This window comes from Prionailurus bengalensis, chromosome B3 (assembly GCF_016509475.1).
Source record: "Prionailurus bengalensis isolate Pbe53 chromosome B3, Fcat_Pben_1.1_paternal_pri, whole genome shotgun sequence".
Classification (NCBI taxonomy): domain Eukaryota; kingdom Metazoa; phylum Chordata; class Mammalia; order Carnivora; family Felidae; genus Prionailurus; species Prionailurus bengalensis.
The window spans coordinates 28,026,902-28,045,820 of NC_057355.1; the positions used below are offsets into that span (position 1 = coordinate 28,026,902).

At 38.1% G+C, this 18,919-nt stretch overlaps 1 protein-coding gene across 1 annotated transcript in view; it reads right to left on the reverse strand.

The window, feature by feature from the left end:
* The window catches only part of HERC2 (HECT and RLD domain containing E3 ubiquitin protein ligase 2), a 278,735-nt gene that overhangs the window by 42,990 nt on the left and 216,826 nt on the right, over positions 1-18,919 (reverse strand). Inside the window, 5 exon segments of the mRNA XM_043554905.1 lie at positions 6,487-6,640; positions 9,660-9,851; positions 14,151-14,291; positions 14,833-15,022; positions 15,894-16,065. Coding sequence (XP_043410840.1) covers positions 6,487-6,640; positions 9,660-9,851; positions 14,151-14,291; positions 14,833-15,022; positions 15,894-16,065 — 849 coding nt within the window.

The following is an 18,919-nucleotide window of genomic DNA, read 5'->3' on the forward strand; positions in this document are numbered from 1 at the left end:
GTGGGTTTTAAGCAGAGGACCAGCATGTTCTGACTGGGGTGGTTCACAGGGTGGTTTTAAGAGAGCATCTCTGGATGTCCTGTAGGGAGATGATTCTGGAGGACACAGAAGGTTAGGTGTAGAAGTGGGAACATGAGCAGCCCACTAATATATGGTGCTCATATAATAAACTGGATGTGACTAGGTGGTTGGACCCAGAATGGCCTGGAGTTAGAGAGAAATGGCTAAGTTCATAATATATATATTTTAAAAGTAGAAATGATAAGCACTTCTGGGGAAGAAGGCAGATAGGAAAACCCTAAATTCACTTTACCCCACAGATACAACTAGGTAACACTCACATCAGAGCAAACAACACAGAAAGAGGCCCAAAGATTAGGGGAACAAAATGACACAACTAAAATCAGTCAAGGTATTCACAATATAAACAGATGTAAAATATGACACCATATACTAAAACATTGGGGGAGAGAGGAGAAAAAAATGGGTTCAAACTTACACAACCATCAACTTAATATAGATTGCTTATATGCAGAAGATGTTATATGCAAACCTAATGGTAACCACAAATCAAAACCTACTAATAGATATGCAAAGAATAAAGAGAAAGAAATTCAAATATATCATTAATGAAAACCAGCAAACCATGAAAGAAAGAAAAAAGGATCAGAGAAAAACCTCAGAAACAACTGCAAAACAACAATCAATTTATGGCAATAAATAGGTATCTATCAATAATCACTTTGAATGTAAATGGACTAAATGCTCCAATCAAAAGACACAAGGTGTCAGAATGGATAAAAAACAAAACAAACAAACAAAAAACCAGGACCTATCTATATGCTGCCTACAAGAGACTCATTTCAGACCTAAAGACACCTGCACACTGGCGGGGGGGGGGGGGGTGGAGGGTGAAGAAACACTTATCATATAAATGGATGTCAAAAGAAAGCCAAAGTGGCAATACTTATATCAGATAAAGTAGATTTTAAAACAAAGACTGTAACAACATACCAAGAAAGACACATTACAATAATAAAGAGGACACTCCAACAAAAAGATATAACAACTATAAATATTTATGCACTCAATACAGGAATACTGAAATACATAAAATAGTTAATAACAAACATAAAGAAACTAATTGAAAGTAACATACTAATAGTAGGAGATTTTAACACTCCACTTACACTGATGGACAGATCATCCAAACAGAAAATCAACAAGGAAACAGAGGCTTTGAATGACACACTGGACCAGATGAATTTAACACACATATTCAGAACATTCCATTCAAAAACAGCAGAATACATGTTCTTTTCAGGAGGGCACAGAACATCCTCCAAAATAGATCACGGAGTAGTCCACAAAACAAGCCTTGACAAATTCAAGAAAATCAAAGCCATACGCATGCATCTTTTCTGATCACAACATTATGAAACTAGAAATCAATTATAGGAAAAGTCTGGAAAACCACAAATACACGGAGGGTAAATAACATGCTACTGAAAAACAAATGGGTTAACCAAGAAATCAAAGAAGAAATCAAAAAGTACATGGAATCAGGGGCGCCTGGGTGGCTTAGCTGGTTAAGTATCCGACTCTGGATTTCAGCTCAGGTCATGAACTCACAGTTTGTGGGTTCAAGCCCCACATCTGACTCTGTGCTTACAGCATGGAGCCTGCTTGGGACTCTCTCTCTCTCTCTCTCTCTCTCTCTCTCTCTCTCTCTTTCTCTCTCTCTCTCTCTGTCTCCCTCTGTCTCTGCCCCTCCCTGCTCATGCTCACTCTCTCTCTCAAAATGAGTAAATAAACTTTGGGGGGAAAAAAAGTACATGGAATCAAACAAAATGGTCCAAAACTTTTGGAATGCAGCAAAAATGTTCTAAGAGGTAAGTTTATAGCAATACAGGCCTACATGAAGAAAACAGAAAAATTCACATAAACAACCTAACTTTACATTTAAAAGAGCTAGAAAAAGAACAACAAATGAAATGTAAAACCAGCAGAAGAAAGAAAATAATAAATATTGGAACAGAAATAAATGATATAGAAACTAAAAAAAACCAATAGAATAGATCAATAAAACCAGGAGCTAGTTCTTTGAAAAGATCAACAAAATTGATAAACCTCTAGCCAGATTCATCAAAGAAAAAAAAAAAAGGAACTCCAATAAAAAAAAGTGACAAATGAAAGAGGAGAAATAACAACCAACACCACAAAAATATATAAAATTGTAAGGGAGGGGCGCCTGGATGGCTCAGTCAGTTAAGCGTCCAACTTCAGCTCAGGTCATGATCTCAGGGTTCATGGGTTGGAGCCCCGCATCAGGCTCTGTGCTGACAACTCAGAGCCTGGAGCCTGTTTCAGATTCTGTGTCTCCCTTTCTCTCTGCCCCTCCCCCACTCATGCTCTGTCTCCCTCTGTCTCAAAAATAAACAGTAAAAAAAATTTTTTTTAATTGTAAGGGAATGTTATTAAAAACCATATGCCAAAAAATTAGACAACCTAGAAAAAAATGGATAAATTCCTACAAACATATTACCCACCAAACCTGAAACAGGAAGAAATAGAAAATTTGAATAGCCCAATTACCAGCAAGGAGACTGAATCAGTAATCAAAAAACTCCCAACAAATATAAGTCCAGGACTAGACAGTTTCACAGGTGAACTCTACCGAACATTTAAAAAAGAGTTAATACCTGTTCTTCTCAAACTATTCCAAAAAACAGAAGAGGAAGGAAAACTTCTAAGCTCATTCTATGGTGTCAGTATCACCCTGATACCAAAACCAGATAAAGACACCACATAAAAAAAGAGAACTACAGGTCAATATCTCTGATAAACATAGATGCAAAAATCCTCAAAAAAATAGCAAAACCAAATTAGCAAAAAATTAGCAAACCAAATTCAACATTACATTAAAAAAAACCATTCACCACAAAAAATGGGATTTATTCTGAGGATGCAAGCATGGTTCCACATTCACAAATTCATCAACATGATATATAAACCATATGATCATTTCAACAGACTCAGAAAAAACAACTGAAAAAGTACAACATCCATCCATGCTAAAAGCTCTCAAAAAAGTAGGTTTAGAGGGAACATACCTCAGCATAACTAAGATCATATACGAAAAACCCACAGCGAACATCATACTCAATGAGGAAATACTGAGAGCTTTTCCCCTAAAGTTAGGAATAAGACAAGAATGTCCACTTTCACCACTTTTATTCAACATAGTACTGGAAGTCCTAGCCACAGCATTCAGAAAACAAAAAGACATAAAAGGTATTCAAATGGGCAAGAAAAAAAAGCAAAACTTTCTGATTTGCAGATGACATGATATTTCACATAGAAAACTCTAAAGACTCCACCAAAAAAACTACTAGAACTAATAAATAAGTTCAGTAAAATCACAGGATACAAAATTAATGTGCAGAAATCTGTTGCATTTCTATACAATAATAATGAAGCAAAAGAAAGAGAAATTTAAAACAAAATCCCATTTACAACTGCACCCAAAATAATAAGATACCTAGCAATAAACCTAAGCAAAAAGGTGAAAGACCTGTGCTGTGAAAACTATAAAACACTGACAAAAGAAACTGAAGACACAAAGAAATGGAAAGATGTTCCATGGTCATGAATTGGAAGAACAAATATTGTTAAAATATTTACTACCCAAAGCAATCTACACGTTTAATGCAATCCCTATCCAAAGACCAATAGCATTTTTCACAGAGCTAGAACAAACAATCCTAAAATTTATATGGAACCACAAAAGACTTTGAATAGCCAAAGCAACCTTGAAAAAGCAAGGCAAAAACGGAGGCATCACAATTCCGGACTTCAAGTTTTATTACCAAGCTGGAGTGGGACACCTGGGTGGCTCAGTCAGTTAAGCATCCAACTTCAGCTCAGGTCATGATTTCACAGCTCATGAGTTCAAGTCCTTCATTGGACTCTGTGCTGACAGCTCAGAGCCTGGAGCCTGCTTCATATTCTGTGTCTCCCTCTCTCTGTGACCCTCCCCACTCACACGTGGTCTCTTTCAAAAACAAACATTAAAAAAAATTTTAAATACAGACTAAATTAGAAAGGGCATAAGAGTAAATGAACACAAATAGATGATGCTTTAAAACAAACAGAAGGAGGAAAAGAAGAAAAAGAGAAAGGTAGGAAGTATTTGAGAGGCAATAGTTAACATGGAGTCTAAAAGGTATCTAATACACGATGATGATCAAGGGTTCTTTCATGGAAAGTACAGTACAAACTGTAACACAACAGGTCTGCACTGCAGGTCTGAAACTGCATTTTAAAGGAACATACCACCTATCTGTGAATACCGCCTATAATAACCATTTGAAAACATATTCTAGTAAAATTACTGAAACAAAGCACAATACATAAGTGGAAAAACAGATTACCACCATCACACTTTCACAGAGGAAGAATAGGTGATCCAAAAATTTACTACCAAGAAAACCTAACTTTCAAGTTTGAGCACAAACTGTCATGGACAAGCCGATCCCAGGGCTGCTATCCTGAGCCCACTGAAGAATTGACTAAAGTGTGAGCTTCAGTCAATCATAATGAAAAAAGAGATAGGGCCCCTGGATGGCTCAGTCAGTTGAGCGACCGACTTTTGATTTAAGCTCAGGTCATGGCATGGTTCATGAGATTTAGCCCCATGACGTGCTCTAAGCTGACAGCACAGAGCCTGCTTGGGATTCTCTCTCTCCCTCTCTCTCTGCCCCTCCCTTGCTTACACACTCTCTCTCTCCCTCTCAAAATGCATAAATATTTTTAAAAAAGAGAGAGAGACAAAGGACTAGAAGTGAGCATTAACAGAGTAAAAATAAAACTAAATGAAGATTGAATAGAAGTACGGTATGTAATGGTTATTATGCTCTGGTAGATACAGTATAATCACATTTTAATAAAGTTGGGAGAAGGAAGAGAGAATAAGCCAAATTTTTTTTTTGCTATTTCAGGAACTGTATTCATGTTTGCTTATATTAGATTTGAATCCTTAGTCTCTTGTTTCTGAAATGTGAAATAAAGCAAATGAATAATTTTGAGATATTATAATTCTGTCATCCCCTATCTAATCAAGATTTTCAGTATAGAAGAAAAGACAGAAGTAACATTAGAGGTTAACAGAAACCTTGCAGTTCTGAATTTGAATCCAATGTATCAGTATGAACTCAAAAGAAAGGGGACTGCCCAACCATTCATCCTACCTCTGTCTATTGAAAAGGTCTAGAAACAATGACAGCCCAGTAATCTAAAATGCCTTCTCCACTGAAAGACACCAAGGAAGATTCCAGGTAGGGGGCAGAAACTACATGACAAGCCCAAAGCATCTTGTTATACCAGACTGCATGGAGGTTATCAATGGATCACCAATGTCATTTCCAGAACAAATTGAAGGAGGTTCCTGATATCTAGAGATGGGATAATTTGAGCTTCAACAGAATAATAGTCACAAGGGATTAAAGCCCATCATAGATGTTTAAATCCATAAGTTCATAACAACATAAAAGAAAAAAAAATTCTGGTCACCTTCAAAGAATGATAGGGAATCAATTCATCCTCTTAAAAATATAAATAGAAGAAAGCTTTTAATCCTGTCTTGCTTATGCAAACAGCACCCCTAGATAACTAACTAAAGGATGAGGGGAAATATCTCTTTATAAAGTATTCCAGCTAATAAACAGGAAAAGAATGGAACAATTAGAATAGCATCATTTTGCAACCCCCAATGGATTAATGGCCTCAGGCTCTGAGTATCAGTAGCTGCTGACATCACATAAGGAAAGACAAGCAGGCACAGGGACACAACCACCAATGGTCTTGCCAAAGGTCTGAACTACTTGGAACTCTGAATCAGGAGAAATTTGCAGAAACACAAGGATCAAGAATAGGCTGAAGTGCAGCAGGAGTATGTAAATCCAGGCTGGAGGGAAGACCAATGGGTTAAAGGCTGAGGTTCCTCAACACATAGATTGTTGAAAAAAAGGAAAAAGAAAATCAAGGAAAGAACTCAAGTTATAATAAGAAACTTAAAAGATAGAAACTATTAATTAGAAAGAGACTTAGAAGAGGGTACATACCTGGGTAACAGAAACTGCCCAGAAATACAAGTCAGCATTATCTCTAAGGGCGGGCAGCAATCACTTTAGTGGGGACACAGAAGAGTTTCTGGAAACTGGCACAGGACTTCTTCTAGATCTGAGTTTTGGTGACTATGGCAACCACACCTGATAATCGTTAAGCTAAACATTCATTCTGCATGGTTTTCTGTATCATGTTTATTTTGAGAAAAAAAGTATTTTTAAAAAGTTGGGGAATAATTCTAAAGCAATTCTGTAGCTTCTTTTCTATAAAATGGTGTACTTCTGATACAATTATAGAAATGAAGCTATTCTATAGGCAGAGATTCTTCCCCCCTCCTCCCCCTAGGCCAGTGCTGAGTACCTGGTATCTTCACTGTTCCACTGGAGGAAGTGTCGTCTGTGTAGGGATGGCTACTCTCCACCACCACAGGCTGAGAGGACAAGCGACCACTCTGCGAGTCTGTGGCCACATCCTCCAACTCAGTGACACAGAGCTCCAGCAACATATCTGCCACCTGGGGGAGGAAGCAGGGACACGATCAGGGCACCAGGATAGGACTTCAGAATTTGATAAATCTAGTTTAAATCAGGGCTTGGTTCCCTCATCTATAAAATCAAGATAGCACAGACCTCAGAGGTGCTGTGAAGCTTGTAAGTAGCTGGGAGCTGCCTCACATACACAAGACACTCAATATATGCCAACCAATGAAAGTGTGATCACAACAGTTTTTTATACCAAGACAAGATTACTTCCTAGTGAGGAAAAATCTGCCTCAGGAACAAAAATATCCAGGGCAGGAGCAGAAAGGTGATAAAAATGACCAAGATCCTAGAAGTCACTGGGGGTCAAACAGGAGGGGGCAGGAATAGATAGGAACAATCAAGCCACCCAAATCAAACAGCAGCATAATACCTGAAACAAACAGCTACAAGCACAAACATAAGTGGGATTTCCCTTGACCCAGGACATTAAGGGTCAACCCCAATGCCATCTTCTCTGAACAATCCATAATGTCCTTATGTCATTTTTTTTAAGTTTATTTATTTTGAGAGAGAAAACACACACAGGGGAGGGGCAGAGAGAGAGGGTGGGAGAGAGAATCCCAAGCAGGCTTGCACTGTTAGCACAGAGCCCGATGCAGTTGTCAAACTTGTGAATAATGAGATTGTGACCTGAGCCAAAATCAAGAGTCAGACGCTTAACCAACTGAGCCACCCAGGCTCCCCAATACTTATTTCATTTTAAAATTTTACTGATTCACACCATTGAAGTGGTAAATACTGGTGATTATAAACTCTTTGATTTCTATTTTTAAAAACAAATAAGAATATGTTATTGTAGCAGTTAAGAGCCTGAAAATTTTTGAAATTTAGAGAAAAAAACTATTGTGTATTCCATACTTTCCAGGAATAAATGATTTTTCTCCTCTATTTTTCCTCACATTTAGATAACAAATAGATTAGCTTAGTAAATAGTTTTGTTAAAGACAAACTAATATCACTGCTATCTAGGTAACAGGACTATAAATTCAGATATCTCTAAGAGTCCCAAATATTAGGTTGGGGTGACACAGGACCAGCATCTTGCCCCTGACCAGGATAGTCTGAAGACACTCCTATCTTTGCTTCTGTTTCCCCTTAAACCTAGTGTGCATCACTGGGACACACATGTTGGGAGCATCAAACACCTACCACACAGTCCACCAGGAGTTTTCTGGGCTTCACAATCCTCCTCTGAAAATCCCATCACTCCCCCAGGAGAGGTCAACAAGAAGAGGGTGACACAGGCATCACAGATGTGGCTTTTCCCTCAGAGCACTCAGGGTCCAGTCCCATTTCTCCCACCCACCAGCAACCTGAGTGTCCACAGCCAGTGGACAACGTCTCAGAGCCTCAGTTTCCTCATCTGTAAACAGAGAACATCTACCATCTATACTGAGAATGCACTTACAACTGGGCCTGGCAGATATGTGTGTACTAAATATTGGGCATTATTACTTTATTTTTTTTTATTTTTTATTTTAAAAAAATTTTTTTAACGTTTATTTATTTTTGAGACAGAGAAAGACACAGCATGAACGGGGGAGGGGCAGAGAGAGAGGGAGACACAGAATCGTAAACAGGCTCCAGGCTCTGAGCCATCAGCCCAGAGCCCGACGCGGGGCTTGAACACGTGGACCACGAGATCGTGACCTGAGCTGAAGTCGGACGCTTAACTGACTGAGCCACCCAGGCGCCCCTGGGCATTATTACTTTAAATCCATGTCCTCATTCATATCCTTTCCTCTCACAAATGCAATAAACTTGTGAAAAAAACAAAAACACAAAAAAACAAAAAACAAAAAGCTTTTGCTTGTGGCAATTCATCTTGATTCAATCTCTCAGAATTGTGCCAAGTACCTTGCCTTAAAAAAACTAGAAAGTAGGAAACCTACCTCTTGTTTTTCCTGAATACGATTAAGAAATAACAAGCCCCAAACCATTTAATTTACTAACTACCAAATCATTTACTATGTTTTCAAGACCACTCAACCACACTTAAGTATTTTCTCATTTGGGCGGCAGTGATATAAGGTCTAGAAAAACACAGGTTACATTTCTGTACAGAGTTCATGGCATCAGACTCCCTGATGTGGCCAGTTCTAAAAAGGCAGAAGGCCATTGATAAATAAAAGAGTCGTTAGGAAGCCAAAAAGTTTTAGGACTGATCAATCCAATTTCTAAGATGTACTGATATGATGCTGACTTTATACCCTAAACTAGCCACATGTAGCTATACACATTTAAATTAAAGCTAAATAAAATGAAAACTTCAGTTCCTCAGGTGCACTAGTCATCAAGTGGTCAACAGGTACATGTGACTGGAAGTCACTATACCAGATGGCTCAGCTAGCCACCACAGTAGAAAATCCTGATGGACCCCATGTTACCAAATATTAAAACTATTTTAAAGCATAATAGGTTAATGTACAGAAGAGTCCATAAATGGACCCAAATATACACATGAATTTAAAATATGATTAAAATGTTTTTCAAATCATTGGGAAAAGGATGGATTTTTATTATTATTCAATAAATGGTTGTCAGACAACAAGTTTGCCATCTAGGAAAAAATAAAGTTGGATCCCTACATTATCCCTTATATCAAGATAAATCCCAGATGGCTCAAAAATGTAAATATAATAAATGAAATCATAAAAATAATTGGAAGAAACTTGGGAAATTTTCTTTAAATAATGTCACATAGGCAAGCAGTTTTTCAGCATAATACAAAATTCAGAAGCCATCAATGAAAAAAACTGGCAGATCCAACTTCATAAAAATCAGAAATTTCTAAATGGCAAAAAATACCAAAATGATGTCAGAAGGCACAGTGAGGACAACCACAGCACACAGGACAGAGAAAGGGCTTGTTTACAAGGAGTCCTTCTGAACTGCTATCTCCTAGAATAAAATCAAGCACTAGAGAAGGTGTGATGTCAACAGTAGCATATCCCTCAGAGAGGAACCCACAACACCCATCACATGGCTCACCTGTGGGTATGCGGTACCCATGCCAGACAGCACAGCTGACAGCACATCCCTGCCCTTGTCCCCTGCCCGGCTGCACACGGACAACTTCAGCAAGTCCACCATGACACGAGTGTCATCCGCAACGAGCAGACTAGTGAATTCATCCAAGGACTGAGGTTCTGGGCCTGTTGCTTTATTTTGGCTTTCAACATCCTAAAAAGTCCAACAATTAAAATGAGGAATGATACATTATGAAATAGTCACCAGTTTACCCATAACCTCAAAGAATACATGACTACTACTGATGAATAAGGGACTTTCTGAGGCCGTTAGCCTTTAAGAGCATGAAATGCCAGGTTAAGAAAGGACAGACCTCTAAAATTTCCACCACCATGTACTATGCTTTCAAGACAAATTAACTATTTTACAAAATACTGATAATATCTATGAAAAGGCATGCGTAAACTATAAATAAATGACAATTTATACTGTGACCAAATTCGAATCATAGGTGGACGGCCTGGAATGAAGTCACAACATATACAATTTACCCCTCCCTGATTCATAAGATATGCTTGGGGATTTTCTATCAACTAAATTTGTACTTTTACATGTTTTGCCTACATTCTCTACATAACTCTTTCCTAGAATCTCTAAATCGCTTTAAAGTGACTTGTTGGCTGGCATGTAACACAGTATCCATTATCTCTTGTTCCTTGGGTACTTTGAAAATGAAAATAGATATTCTCCTCTTACTTCTCATTCACAGTATGTCAGTTAGAACATACCACACCTGTCATCATTTACCTCTCCCTCCTCTGTAGCAGGTGAAATGAGCCCCTTACTTGCCTGTGGCAGCCTCAGACCTTGTGAGGATGTCCCATCCAGGACTGCTGCCTCACAGCCTGCTATCCAACACCTAAGAGCCTCTTGGGGGTTGTAGTGGGGTGTGACTTATAGAAAGGAACAAGGAGCCATCAGAGGTGGGAAATCCCAGAGCTTTTGAACGTAGAGGGAATGGGAATCACTGAGACCCTGTGCTGAACGGGGGACAACACAGGACCTTCTAGTTCCCCAGGCAGAGTCTGGATCATTAGGGGAAGAACAAGATCCCAGATGTGCCTCTCCTTTTCTCTTCTGCTTTCTGGATCTCAGCAAAACTAGTGCCAACCTTTCCAGAAAAAGAAACGAGATAAAGGAAGCACAAGCCCCACATAGGAAACTTAAGGGAAATGTGACATACCTAATGTGCAAATTCCACAGACTTAGGCCCTGGACACCATACTTCTCTGTGCTAGGAACACAGTTCTTCCCTTTAAAGAAATGGACCCTGCTCCTACCTCTGCATGGAGACCCAGAGAATCGTTAAGTGTAGTTCATCAGAAATGATGCCATTACAGAATCTCACTCACTGAAGAGCAGCAAAAGCATTCAGTGGAATATATTAACACGTGATTAATACTAACCTAATACTAATATGAAAATTATTTATTTACATTTATATTTTATGTTATTTATTTATTTATGACTCAAACCAAAACTGAAATGATAGGAATTTAGGGGTATAATCTGGTTAGTGCCTATGTCTCTTAAATAAACTGGTAGGAAAGAAATCCCTCTTCTACCTAAAAGCAAAAATTTTATATAATTCAGGATAATTTCTGCATTAAACCTTCACCATAGGAGATCATGAAGTATGAGAAGCTGGGTCTAGCCACCTAATTTATAAATGGCAATCTTTTTATTACCACAGATGGTTAAGAATAATTTCCATAGGACATATTTTTGCCTGTAGTAATAGAATAATAAATCAAGAGTTCCAAATGTAATTGAAAATAATGCATGTTAAGTAGGTGATGGGGATTAAGGAGTACACTTGTTTGATGAGCACTATCATTTATACCTGAAACTAATATTACACTGTTAACTAACTGGAATTTAAGTAAAAACTTAAATAAAAAAAAAAAAGAACGCATGTTTGTCCCCAAAGAAGAAGGGAGAGAGTGTGAGCAGGGTAAGATAGCCAAGCATAGGGAGCACCTAAGTGGGGGTGGGGAAGGTGTCCACATGTGGGGGTGGCTGGTGTGACAGAATGGGTCCCTGCTTTGGCAAGCCAGCTTGGGAGGTGAGGGAGAGGTCACAAATCAAGCAGTTGAGCACAAGTCACACTGGTTTTGAGTATCAGAACCTGTGCAGAGAAAAGGGGGTATCCATTGGGGATGACTTCTGGTTTTGAGTGTCAGGAGTGTGGAGAAAAGGGGGTATCCATGTGGGGCAAGGTGTGGCAGCCAACATGGGAGGCTGGCTACCTAAGAGGAAATAAATAAACTGCCAATAATAGGAATCAGGTTTCTCACTTTCAGAGAAGAGAGTTATAAATACAGAGGGGGAGAAAAGAAGAATGAATCCTGTGTTGGTATTAGAATTGATTGTACTGTTGTGAACCAGTGGTTTTCAAGATATGTAGGTATATAGTTAAATAAATATAAGAATACATATCTATTGTGTGTATATACATACACATTTATTCCCTAGCTCTGTCCACTAAGAATGCTTGAGAACATCAACACCCCAACTTAAATGAGGACATGAAGGCCCAGATCTTGCCTTCTAAATGCGATTCTCCACTGAAAAGAACCAAGACTTCCTAGAGAAACATTTGATTTCTGGGCTGGAGGATAAATCATTTTGTTGAGACTAGAACTGTGTGTTGTGCCAGAAAGCAAGGAAACACGCAAAAAATGATGAGAACAGGTTAAAGGGACACATAAAATTCTACAAAATAGTTAAAGAAGAAGTAACACTAACCCTTCAAACTATTCTAAAAAAGAAACAGTAAAAAAGAACACTGTCCCAACTCATTCCACTAAGGACAGTATTACTCAAATACACAAACCAGGCAGACATCATAAGAAAACTATAGATTAGTAGTATCCTTTATGAATACCAGCTATAAAAACCCTCAACAAAAGAGCAAATCAATCCAGCAACAAATAAAAGGATTATACACTTTAAATACAGAAAGGGAGAGAGCAAAGATAAATCCTGTGGTTGTTGGACTAAAACTGAAAATGTTTTTTGGTTTTTATTCTAAGCTGAAATAGTGGTTTGAACTACTCATGGTTTTGCTGGGGGTTTTCTCATTTACTTATTTTGAGAGAGAGAGAGAGAGAGAGAGTGTACAAGCACATGCACAAGTGGGGGAGGGGTAGAGAGAGGGAGAGACAGAATCCTAAGCAGGCTCCAAGGTGCAATCACAGAGCCTGACATGGGGATCGATCTCATGAACTGCAAGACCATGACCTGAGCTGAAATCAAGAGTGGAACGCTTAACTGACTGAGCCACCCAGGTACCCCTCATGGTGTTTATTATAAAGATAAGATGCTAAATGAGAAAAAAAAAATGCTCAGATGCGTGCATGTTTGCTGAGAAGGTGTAAACCAAGAACATCCGATAGCAGTCAACTTACCAAGTTTCCAGATCTTGTTTCTAAATTCTATGATCTACTAAAAGGAATCAGGGATCGTTAGAGAAATGGGTGATTCCAGAGCAGGGACAGGGCAAATGAAAGATAAGTCCAGAACACACTGTTGTACCAAAAAGTAAGGAAGTGCTCAAAAATTATGGGGACATGTCAGGACAAATGAACCAGCCAAAAAGGTCTCCCAAGGGCCAAGTCTAGGATAATTGGGGTGTCAAATGAGGATAGTAATGTATGTCATTAAGTAGGATCCCATCCTACTTTATATCATCGTAGATAGACAGACAGACAAAGATGAGAAGGGAGCTTCTCACAGAAGAACAGTAACAATTATATTCCAAAAGGAATGATGAAATCTGAAAAATCATCATGTGACAACACAGTTATAACGAATTCAGCTAGAATCATCAACAGATACTAGAAACTAGTGGGTAAAAATATGATGAGGAACAAGGTACTTACAGGTAGTTACAGTCTCAAAGTATCTCCTCATGAATAATTACTAATACACTCTTATTAACTTCTGGTAGAGAAACCTGGCAGATACTCTTAAGTGATAAGAATTAGTATCACTAGTAATGCAGCAAATCAACAATGCACATACCCCAGAGGGGTGCAATGAAAAGAACTCTACATCCTTCGTATGGTGTTTCAGCCAAAAGGAAGGACTAAAGAATGTCTCATATTGAGTACTAAAGAGACAACACACAACCCTGAGATGGGTTCTAAACCCATAAATGACACTATTGGAACAATGAGCAAAGACCTGATTAAGTCTATGGATTAGAAAGTAATCCTGGATCAATGTAATGCCCTGACACTCAGGAAATACACACTAAAGCCTTGAGGATGAAAGGGGATTGTGCCCTACAGCTCCCCCACAATGGTTCAGAAATGCCAACAACTGGAGAACCTAGGTGAACGGTATATGGTAGTATAATGTGTTGTATTTCTATGTACTATTTCTCCAACTTTTGTGTACATTTAAGATTATTTCCAAATAAAATGTTAAAGAAGAAATCCCTTTGACCTCTTTGGTTTTTGTCATAGTTTCTGCAATGATGCTGGCAGCTCCTGGGTCATCCGTCACTGGGATAAATGGTCTAGAAGAAGCTGAGGAAGCAGATGGGGTCACTGCAGAGGGGGTCATGGCATCTTCAGAAGAGATCATCTAGTTTAAAAAGTATACAAGGAAAGGAAAAACTCAGCAACATGGCACACTTCCCACACAATTTCAAAAAGCCTGATCTCAAACCCCTTGGGTCATCTGGAATGTCACAGATGTTATAGAGGTTAGCAAGGAGCATACACCACCAGCTCCAGTGGGGTACAGGGCAACCCTGCAAAGTCAAGCACATTCATATTCTCATGAAAACTTATTAATATTCACAATGGTTACATGAAGATTAAAATGAGCTCACAACTCTTCAAGTTGGGTTTTTCCCCAAAATAGCTTTAAGGTGTCAGAATTGCAGATAAAGGACTATGGATTTGCATTTAGCAACTTTTTAAATGAATGAATCTATTTCTACTTAAGCACTAAAAAGATCCTTTTAAATAAAATATTTTCTAATCCAAGCCAAAAATCACAGAAGTAGGCACAAAAGCACTCTGAATTAGTGGAAAAATGACTTATACTTCTCTAGATACAAAGTAGCTACCATTTCCTTTTTTATCTAATGTTGCTTTATTGCTTTTCTATTTATTTTTACCTCTCCTCTCTTTTCTTGCCATGGATTTGGACTCAGTCTGTCTTCAATATCAATAGCCAGTACACATTCCTCTGCATTCACAGGACTGGCCATAGCAGACACATCAGAAGGAGGTGCCGAGGAGGAGAATGAGGGACACTCCACTGGGGCGATCATGCCAGCCGGCATGAGGGCCCCGACCACCGCATCTCTGTCAGGAGAGAAAGCCAGGCCTGTGGTGAACTGCCCTTTACCACTGTAGGACAGAAGAGTCAGGAGCAGGGACAAGCCCTTACTGAATGATGCCTTCATTTTTATAGGATACACATAAAGGAGTTTTGGGAAACTAATGAGCTAATATTCATCAACTAAAAGCTAAAATGTTTACTTAAGATTTATTTATCTGAATGACCACAGTGATGACAGGTGAAAAAATATCAAACATAAAAATCAGACAAGAATAAACCCCTGGATTTCCCTGAGAAATCTTCTAGGCTTATTGTTAGAGGCTGAGGATAATTTTTTATTTACTGAGAGCTGTGTACCAAGGGTGCTTCACACAAAGTTGCAAAGACTAAACATCTTCTCAATGACAGAGTTGGACTTTGGTCTGAAATTAATTTTCCTATGTAATTTATTTCTACTCATCAAGTCCATAACCATGACAGATGGGCAACTTATTCAGACTGAGAAAATAGCAGCAAAATGTTGGAAAGATAGTATTATCAAAACTCTGCCTTATCAAGTGTTTGAGTGAAGCAGATGACCAGTGGTCTTAAACATTACTGCATATTTGTATCAATACATATCAATATCATTCCTCAAACAGTAATGCTTAGCGTTTACTCACCATAAAGAATAACAAAATGTTTTTAAGTTTGGATTTCTGATTCCTATTTCATTCCCCATTAAAGAAAGCATGAAGATACCATCATTCACTATCTAAGGGTATATGAACTAAAACTCAACAGCATTTAAAGAAAACACCACAACACTCTCCTAGACATATGATAAAAAACAAAAATATAGAAACTCAAAGTTCACATAACTACAGGATTTCAAAAGTTAGCCAACAAGCCTACCTGGCATACATGATTTGCAATGCTGTAAGTATATGAGACAAGGCCTGCTGTTTGGCCAGATTCCCATCCAATGACAGAAGAATCTTGGCAAGAGAAGGGCGATTTGGCTTAGAATTATTTGCACCACTGATTTTATTACTGGCAGCAGAAGAATCAGCATCTGAAGGCACACCTGAAAAAGGAAAATAAAGTGTGGGTTCAACTTTAAAGATCAGAGTTTGCTCTATTCCTATTTGACCTTTCAGTTTAGTTATAAAACACACTGTAATCTGCATCTTGCTATTTCAGAGATCAGGTATTAGGTTCATTAATGGTCTCCCAGAGTAAAAATAAAAACAAAAACAACAAACAACCTATTTATCTATAGTTCTAAAAACAAGCCATTTTCATCAAAGCTTTGCTATAACTGCAAAAAAAATATGCAGATTTTTGCTAAATGCATTTATAACATATATATGTGCTATGAAAATACAATAACTGCCTGTATTTACTTACCATTGAAATGCAAAACAAAAAATAATACAAAACAATGGAGAGAAGACAAGATGTTCACTAATAAATAGTCTTACTAGACACATGTTCCAACTCTTCACTGCCCAAAGAGCTCACAGGCCTCAGCCAAGGGAAGGGAACCAGGTGGAGTACAGTGGTCTATGTGCGTAAAGAGGGCAGACCTCAGAGTCAGGGAGGCCAATATAGTCAGAGTTCATAGAACAGAAGCAGAGAGGAGAGAGTTGCCCTGATATTGCTCTGGAGTTGTGTAGGTAACCTCGCTCACCCCAGCTGAGGATGCAGCAAAAGGTGATGCATGCCTACATGACAGGAAACTTCCCAAAGTCAAAGAAAGAACTACATGAAAGGACTGGAGGCCCAGTGCACCATCTTGAAGAATACAGAGGGACAAGCATAGCACTTGCTCCTGTCAGCCACACAGGAAGACCCCATGATTCACTGGGCACTAAGTAGAGTATTCAGAAGGATCTTGTCTCAGCGGTGGAGAATAACCAGCCCCAGACTAATAAGAGGTCTGAAGCCACCAAACAAATCCAAAACCAAGACCCAAAAGGAACAAAATGTTTCAGAGTAACCTAACTGTATCTAAGCTCAGGAAGACTTACAGACATACAAAAATCTCTAGCAACATCCAAAGTAAAGTTCACAATGTACAGTATCTAACTAAAAGTTACCAGGTAGGCAGGAAGACAGGAAAATACTACCCAATTCATAAATATTAAGAAAAATCAATGGATCTAAATAACCCAGAACTGACACAAATGTCAGAGCCAGCAGACATGGAAATTAAAACACTTATTATACCTATATTATGTATGTTCAAAGGGGGAAATGGAAATATGAAAGATATAAAAACACTCAAATCAAATTTCTAGAAAGGAAACTACAATGTCTGAGATTAAAATAGTTTGGTGACATAATCAGCACATTAGAAAATGAAAACTAGTGAATTTGAAGACATAGCAATGGAAGCTATGCAAAATGAAACTGAGGAGAAAAGAAAGCAAAAAATGAACAGAGCATCAATTACCTATGGGACAATTTCAAGAGACCTAATACATAGAGAACCAGAGTTCCCAAAAGAGGAGAAAGAGAAAGGTACAGAAAAAACAATTTTTTGAAGAAAAAAAAATCTGAAAAATTTCCAGATTTGATGAAAATTATAAACCCAAAAATCCAAGAAGTACAAGCACAAGATCCATGAAGATAACTGTACCAAGACACATTGTAGTCAAATTGCTCAAAACCAGGGGGATAAAGAGAAAGTCTCAAAACTGTGTGAGAAGAAAGATACATTATGTACAGAACAACAAAGATAAGAATAACAGCAAATTCCCAATGAAAACAATGCAAGCTAGAAGACACTGGGTCTTCTTTAAAGAACTAAAAGAAAAAACTGTCAACCTATAATTCTATACCCAGCTAAAATAAATTGCAAAAATGAAGCAAAATAATGACTAGTTCAGACATTAAGAGCTGACAGGAAAAATCCCCAGCACATCTACACCATAAAACATAAAAAAGGAAGTCCTTCAAGTAGAAGGAAAATAATGCCAGATGGAAACGGTTTTCCACAAAGGGATGAAGAACCTTGAAAATGGCAACTACATGAGTAAATATAGAGGCATTCTTCTCTTATTATTTAAAACATTTGAATTGATAACCTAATGTTTAAAGTAAATTAATTTTAGGGCCACCTGGGTGGCTCAGTCAGTTAAGCGTACAACTTTGGCTCAGGTCATGATCTTGTGGTTAGTGAGTTCAAGTCCTGCTTGACTGTCAAGCTGTGCTGACAGCTCGGAGCCTGGAGCCTGCTTCAGATTCTGTGTCTCCCTCTATCTCTGCCCCTCCCCTGCTCATGCTCTTGTCCCTCTCTCTCTCTCTCTCTTAAAAATAAGCATAAGAAGATTTTTTTAATAAAGAAAATTAATTTTAGATGCTGTGATGTTTACAACCTACACAGAAATATGACAACAATAGCACAAAGTCTGGGAGGGAAGCAATAGAATATACTGTTATATAACTCATATACTATATGTGAAATAGTGTAACATCTAAAGATAGACTATAATAAGTTAAAGGTGTATAATATACACTCTAAAACAATCAGTAAAATAGCATAGTATGTTAGCACTCCTAGAAAACAAAGGAGAAAAAATATAAAAAATAATTTAATGGAAGGCAAAAAGAAAACAATGAACAGTGAAGACTGATTAAAAAAAAATAGGATGATAGATTTAAAACAAATACATTAATCATATTAAATGTAATTGGACTAAACACCCCCAGTTAGAGGTTGTCAGCACAAATTTTAAAAAGCAAAATTCAACTATATGTTGCCTAAAGGGAAGTTTCTTTTATTTTTTTTAAATATTTTGTAATGTTTATTTATTTTGAGAGAGAGAGAAACAGAGCATGAGTGGGGGAGGGGCAGAGAGGGAGACAAAGAATCTGAAGCAGGCTCCAGACTCTAAGCTGTCAGTACAGGGCCCAACATGGGGCTCAAACCCATG